General features: G+C 32.3%; 1 protein-coding gene across 1 annotated transcript; it reads right to left on the bottom strand.

Annotated features, from left to right (window-relative positions):
- Positions 1 to 647: 647 nt before the first annotated feature.
- LOC123640699 (taste receptor type 2 member 10-like) lies at positions 648 to 1,574 on the bottom strand. The gene has a single exon (XM_045555266.1). It carries the CDS (start codon positions 1,572 to 1,574, stop codon positions 648 to 650), a length of 927 nt encoding a protein of 308 aa, XP_045411222.1.
- Between the last annotated feature and the right edge of the window lie 6,022 nt (positions 1,575 to 7,596).

Below are 7,596 nucleotides of genomic sequence, written 5' to 3'. Positions count from 1 at the left end.
ACTACATCAAACATGCACTAGTGAAAAAGGATGTTAGATTTTAAACAGTGAAAGTCAAAGCAACCTTTTTAAAGAATTGAACTAGCATACACAGAAGAAGCACCCCCGCCTGTCCCTCACTTCCATGTTCTAAATGTCAAGATAGATCATAATTTTCTTGGTCTTTCTTTTTCTTTGGGTCTTCTTGGAGAATGGATGTCAATTCTTCAGGGAAGTCAGGTAAAACACAATGAAATGTGTTGTTTGATTTTTTCAAATTTCTTTTTCTTTTTATCTCCCCCGCCACCCCAGTGCTGTGCTTAGAGAAAAGTCTTGTTTTAGATGCTTATTCTCACTGTCATAATCTTTCCAGTGAACAGTCTCTAAGTGGATGTTTTCCCTTAGGGAGGTATGTGGCAAGAAGTTGCAGGGCAGGAATCTGACTAAACCACTGAATTTGGATGTGAGATTAAAATCTCCTCATACAGTGAGATTCCCTAAGATGTAGTCAAACCCATGATGGAAGATTTCAGTGATGCTCAATAACACAGTTAAAAAGCAATATAAGAATGGGATGCAAGTGAAATAGATTTTCAAGGATTTCTTCACTGGATTATTCTCCTAGAACATCCATTTCTCCCCGAACATCTATTTCTCCCCAAGCTTGTCTATGTGGCTCTGAGACTTTCCCCTTTCTTACAACACTTTAATTGCTGCAGTAGCCTCAAAGAGGCTTGCTTTAGTTTGCTGTTTCCTAGGATTAGGATAAATGAGTGACCCCAGGGATAGATGGTTGTGGCTATCATTCCAAAAATCACCAGCAGTTTGTTTTCTGGAGCAGCAAAATATGACATTAGTATGGCAAGGCCTATAAAATACAAGATAAAGAGAATGATGAAAGATATCAAAACTTTCATTGCCTTCACGTGAGCTTCTGTGCTGGGGTCTCTGAATCCTGTGGCATTCGATTGCATTTGTCTATTGTGTCTCCAGAGGGAAATGATTAACAAGAAACATGTAATTAAGGATAGTATAAAGAAGAAAATGACTCCGAGATTTAGCAAAACCTGATGCATAAAGTATTCACTTTTAACGGTCTTGAATGGGCAGGTTGTATTTCTAGTCTTCATTTTATGATCATTAAAAATCTTCACAAGTTGTGGAAAAGTAAGTAACCACGAAATAAGCAAGGATCCCACCAGAAGAAGAAGAATTCTATTGATTCTGCTTTTCAACCAGAGAAATACATAGTGGGAAAAATTTGCTATCTTCAGGAAATAGAAGATGTTAAGGCTAGTGGCAAACCAGATACTTGATTGATTGATAATTGCCCACATGTAACTAATATATTCAATTTGTTTACCAGAGCAATACATATCTGGAGAGAATAACTGCATAAATCCATTTATTATTACCAGCCATATCAGACAAATTCTAGAAATAGCTAGGCCAGTGAGAATAAAGCTAAGCATAGAGAACTTATTCTTCACACAGTCAGTGCAGTTTACCAATCCAATAATCCCATTCCCTAAAACTCCCAGTATTGACTCAATAATTGCAACGAAAAGGAAGATGCCTTCCACTACGCTTAGCATATCTGCCAATCCTTAACTTTGCTTCCGTTATGTCTGTTTTAGATTACCTGCTGCAGACTGAGGCATATATTGGCTGCTTGATGGAAGAGTGATTTTCTTCTCTTTCGTTATATAAAGACTAAAAAAGTGCCCCAGTAAAGCCTTGTGATGGAATAAGAAATATCTTCATGGAGACCCCTCCAATTACATCTATAAAACATGGCTTGTTTAGAAAGTGCATGTCCAGACTGAATGCCTGGCTACAGTTTGTTCAGATGCAAATGAAAGTTTCTGTTTCATGGATTTTACCTTTCCTCCTGAGACTATTTTGCATTTATTACATTGAATTGTAGAGAACGGATGTCAAACAGGTACCTACAGGATACAAAACACAATAGAAATAAAAATTTGACTTCATATTTTTGAAAATCAAATCATCATTTATGTTGTTTATAATCAGAGTTTAGATATATAAGTGAAAACTACTATGTAGAAGTAATAAATAAACTTAGCCATTGCAGACACTCTGAATGATTAGTTTAAGTTTTAATTAAAGTTTAAGCTCAACTCTGGGTATGGCAACTTTCTAAAATATTATCTCACAAAATTTTTGATGTGGTTTTTATACTGATTACATTCATGAATGCAGATTATATTTACCACTATTGACATGAAAGGCTCTTAGGAATAGTCTCTTCATTTAACATGTTTTACTTTGATGGCACCCATTTATTCATTTAGTCAATAAGTGTTTACCAAATGTCTAAATATACCAATTTCTCTTTAGCTCACTGAGAAAATATAGTGGTAGACAGGATCTCAAAGCTTTTGTCATTTATGGAGTTTACATTCTAATGAAGGAAGCAGGAAACAATCAGGTAAATCAATATATTGATGAAAAAATTGAAATGAAATCTAACATTTATTGATTCTTTAGTGTTCCCAGCACTATGTTAACAACTTTATGGTCATTTTCTCATTTTAACTTTACACACAAAAAACTGAAGCACTTAGGTACTATATTTGTTTTTATTTAAAAAATGAATAGGCTTTATAGAAGAGCTTCTTCCCATTTATGGTGGCATGATTCCCATAAATAAAATTACACAATGAGTTCACAATGAAGTATCAGCAAGCGTAGGGACAGATTATGTATTATAGCCAGCAAAACAAAACAAACAAACAAACAGACAAACAAAAAGCAAGCAGCAAACTTAGAATTCACATAGGCTGCACAGACTAGAACAGATAAGATTATGTATAGATTTATTAACTATATACACCGTTTAAGAAAATAGGATGCAATTTCAGAAAAGGGCAGCAACAAGAGACTGTCAGAAAATAATGGGAACATTTGGGGACAAAATTACTAGAAATGAAGAATATAATTATCTTAAATGTAAATGGACTAAATACTTTAAGTAAAAAACTGATATTGACAGCCAAGATTTTAAAACTCCAACAATATACTGCTTACAAGAAACAGAATTTAAACATAAAAACATGGAAACCTTGAAATCAAAATGATGAAAACATAGACCAAGCAAACATTCCCCAACAGAAATCTGGTATAGTTATAATAATATCATGTAAAGTAGACTTTAAAATAAAAAGCAACATTAGAGAACAAAGGGGAAGTATATTTTATAATGATAAAAATGCTCAATTTAGCAGGGAGATATAACAATTCTAAAATTTATGCACCAAATAATCTAGAAAACATTTACAGAACTAAAAGGAAAACACTAAAGCAAACCAACAATCATAATGAAAGACTATAAAATATATAACTGAATGGGTCATAATAGAAAAAGACCAAAAATCAATAAAGAGAGAGAATACCTGAAAAACACAATCAGCAAACTTGATGTGTCGAACGATAGAATAATTCATATTCTTTTCAAGTGTACATGAACTATTTTTAGCAACATTAGTGATATGTGAGTCCAAAATAGTATCTCACAAATGTGAAATGACTAAAAACTTTCTAAGTATGTTATCTGACTACAAAGGAAAAAATAAAGTTCAATAGCAAAAAGATGACTAAAAAAAACACTGCTTACTAAAATAGTCAAAAATATTCTAAATTCTATTTGAGTTGAAGAAGAAATAAAAACAAAAATTAGAAAAATATTTTGAAGTAAATAATACATATTGAGCTTCCCTTATTTTAAATGTTTGGAATCATACATGCTTTGGATTTTGGATGTCTTTTGATTTCGGAATATTTGCATTATACTGGTTAAGCATCCTTAATTCACAAATCTGAAATTCAAAAAGCCCCAATAGGCATTTCCATTGAGCATCTGGTTGGTCCTCAAAAAGTTTTAGATTTTGAAGTATTTCAGATTTTGCACTTTTGGATTAGGGATGCTTAACCTGTAATGAAGAAATGATCTATTAAAGTTGGCATATTTCAGTTGAAGCCAGTATTTGATGGAAATGTACAGTCATAAATGCATCTCTTAGAAAAGAAGAAAGACTAAAAATAAATAAATCTTGTTCCATCTCTAGCAGCTAGAAAATTAAAAGTAAGAAAATTAAAGTAAAGAATTTATAGTAACATCAGAAATCAATATAATAGAAAACAATTAGGTAAAATAATAGACCCATGTTGGTCCAAAGAAATAGAAAGAAGATACAAATTAATACAGGTATTACAGATATAAAAATATGATAAGGTATAAACAACTTTACATAAAATTCCAACAATGAGACTTCAAGAAAATTACAGGTTAATATAATCTGTATATAGATACAAAAATTCCAAACAAAATGTTAATAAATAGACTTCTATGATATATAAAAAGAATAATTCATTATAACAAATGGAATTTTAAAAGCTAATTGTGAGATTAAAATGGAATACCTGAAGATATATTCAATTGACACAAAGGAAAGCCAGATAAAAGGACACAGGCAAAAATAAATGATGTAAATCAAAAACATAGAACAAAATGGTAAACTTAAAGCCAACCATATTGATAATTACATTAAACATATTAATAGTTTGACTGAACACTCTAAAAGGTAGAGATCATCAGATTAATTAAGTAAAAGCATAATTAAATGTTATGCCTAGAAGAAAAAAATTTAAAAATAAAGACACAAGTTGAATGTAAAAGCATACAAAAAGCTATACTCATGGAAATTATAACCACATAGAAGCAGGAGTGGTTAAGTTATCAAAGTGGCCACATTGTCAAGACAAGCAGTAGAAAAATAGGCTATTTCATGATAAAATAGCCGATTTATCAAAAAGACTTAATAATCTTAAATGTGTAGGAGATGACTGATTGGGACTCAAATAAAGCAAAATTAATAGGACTAAAGAAAGACACAGACATAGCAAAGATTTCAAAACCCCTCTCCAGCTTGGCCCTGCTGCAGAGTCCTCCTTTGCTCTGGCCCCTTGTTTCTTCAACATCCTTGTCAAGACAGTCACATGGTTTGCTTCTGGACCCATTGACAACCTTGTTCAAATGCTACCTTTTCACTCATGTTTTTCTTGACCCTTATTTAAAATTACATTTCCATTTTCATGTTTTATTTTCCTTTAAGGTAACTGTCACTAATACAGCTTATTTACTTTTATTACTGTTCATCTACAAGTTACATAAAGGCAAGACATCTTATCTGTTTGTTCACTGCTATATTCCAAATAGCAATCAAAGATGTGCTGTAAATGAAAACGAATGAATAAATAAATGCTTAAATGGTATGCAATTTCTGTCTGGAACTTTTTTGAAAAATCTGTTATGGATATGATCTGGAGGATTTTTTTGGCTAGGTATGACTATGAGTAAAGTAAGAACGCTAAAAGCATCATAATTTCTAAAAATGAACCAATGACTACATTAACATTAAATTATGAGTTTTCATATGTTTTAAGTCTCTTAGGTTTTGATTTCAGGAATGATTGTATTTAGGAAAAGTAGGATTTTGTTGGATCTGAACTGATGGAGCAAAGAGGTACTGTTTTGGGTTAGGAGGCAGGGCAAAAAGAATCATTATAGGGAAATATACTAGAAGATAACAATCAAGTAATTATTCTTTGGGGTATGAAGTTGGATCATGGTAGACTCGATGTGAGGAGATAGCTTCTATGGCTTCAGAGCTTGTAAAGTGAACAAGGCAGCACATTCCTTCATTGAAAGATGATAAAAGTCTTATAACTAGAGAGTATTAAATCTCTATACTTATTTACCTGGTACTACTAAATGAAAAAAATCAGTGAGTTAAAATTTATTTTTGGAAGCTAATAATCTGTGGGTATCATCTAGTTACCACACAATGCAAAAATTGTGGTATAGATGTGGCCATAGCAAACAGCAGAGTATACCCAGATTTTCAGATAGTTTGGATTTTCTTAGCACAGCTGGGTAACATACTTCTTTGGTGAGAAGATCTCAAAGAATTGTTATAGTTAAAACCCCTTTACATAAAAAACAAAGGCAATGGCTGAAGAGTACTGAATTTATATTTAGTTAGCATTGTTAGAGTTATGGTTTGACTTTTATAAGAAACAGAGTACCTATAATTAAGACATGTAGACTCAAATTTATCATACAGACATTGTTTTCTGTCTTATCTATTTTAAAATCAACTATACATTAGCAGGAGAATTTCCAAGGCAGTTTCTCTTCATTTGACATATTTAATATGAGAACAATTACTCTACTGGCAATTTTTTTAACTGCTCTGTCATCATCAGATGCTATATAGTGAATCTCTTACTACTAGGGTGAATATAATCTAAGCAATATGAGCAGTGAGACTAAGTTTAAAACAGTCCCTTAATTAACACATTAATCCTTATTTCAGACTCTTTTTTTCCCGAGGACCTGTTCTAACAGAGACTTACAGACCAAGGTAAAGGCTTAATTAATTGAGTCATAAATTGGGTCAAAATACATTTTTTGTACTCTCACACAAATAAAACAAGTGGAAAGTGGATTCTTTTGTCTATAGAGCATAGTAATTTACCCATCAAAGCGTGTCTTATGTTCTTTTGAAAAGATAAAATTTATTATGTGATAAGAATAAGATAAACTTTAATATTTTTTCAATTGGTGATTAAGAACATCAATAGATATTTCCTGATGATTTTGTTTGATGAAGAACTCCTTTGTCAGTAAATAAAAATTTCACTCTAACTTTTTTTATTTGTATTGTTTATATAAATGTTATGGAATTAATTACTATGAATGGTACTAAGACATTCTGTAGACTATACTAGAATCTAGATATAACTATTTATGTTAGATTTTTAAATTCTTTGATAAATCAGAAAACTGTCATAATACTAGGTCATATATTTGTTCCCATTAAACTTGCGTGAGCATGAGAACATATAATTATTCCATATAGCTTTCTTATTAAAAATGCTGAAAAATGAGAATATATATTCAAATTTACTTGACTCTGCATGAAGAAACATTAGATACACCAAACAAAGTATGTCTGGAGTTGGGCTTCAGGAGTTTCAGCTTTAGTTTCCCAAAATAAAGACTCTCAGACTCTCAAATTTGCATGCAGAATATTTACTGGGAAGTTCTCTTGAGAACAGCACTGGTGATGATAATCAAAATTGGACGCAAACTGAAATTTGATGGGAAAATTTGAAGTTAGAAACAGCTTCAGAAATGTTCCAAATTAAGGAAAGGGCTGGAACTTTTCATCTCCATGTTAATCAGTCTTTGGGTATAGACTGTTTCTGGGAGGGATATCAAGTTAGATGAAGCAGTGCCCTTCAATCAAGGGAACTTTCTGGAAAGAGTCATGGCTGTGAGCATCAACAAAACTCCTGATGGCTATGCTATTAGTTCCTCTGTCCCAGCATGGGATCTGGCCTCATCTACCCGAGTCCACTCCTTGTGCTTTTTAGATCCACTTGCTTCTTAGTGTAAACTGTACCCTATATGGGTGCAGCTACCCCTTGGGTCTAGTTGGTGTCTTTTTCTGAGAAAATTTGCAAGAAGGCTCATGGAAGTAGTTACTGCAACTGTCCCTGCTGCTAGTCTTCAGGTTACAATGGATGCTC

Source organism: Lemur catta, chromosome 6 (assembly GCF_020740605.2).
Source record: "Lemur catta isolate mLemCat1 chromosome 6, mLemCat1.pri, whole genome shotgun sequence".
Lineage (NCBI taxonomy): Eukaryota > Metazoa > Chordata > Mammalia > Primates > Lemuridae > Lemur > Lemur catta.
The sequence above is the reverse complement of the archived record's forward strand: the minus strand, read 5'-3'. Positions and strand labels throughout refer to the sequence as shown.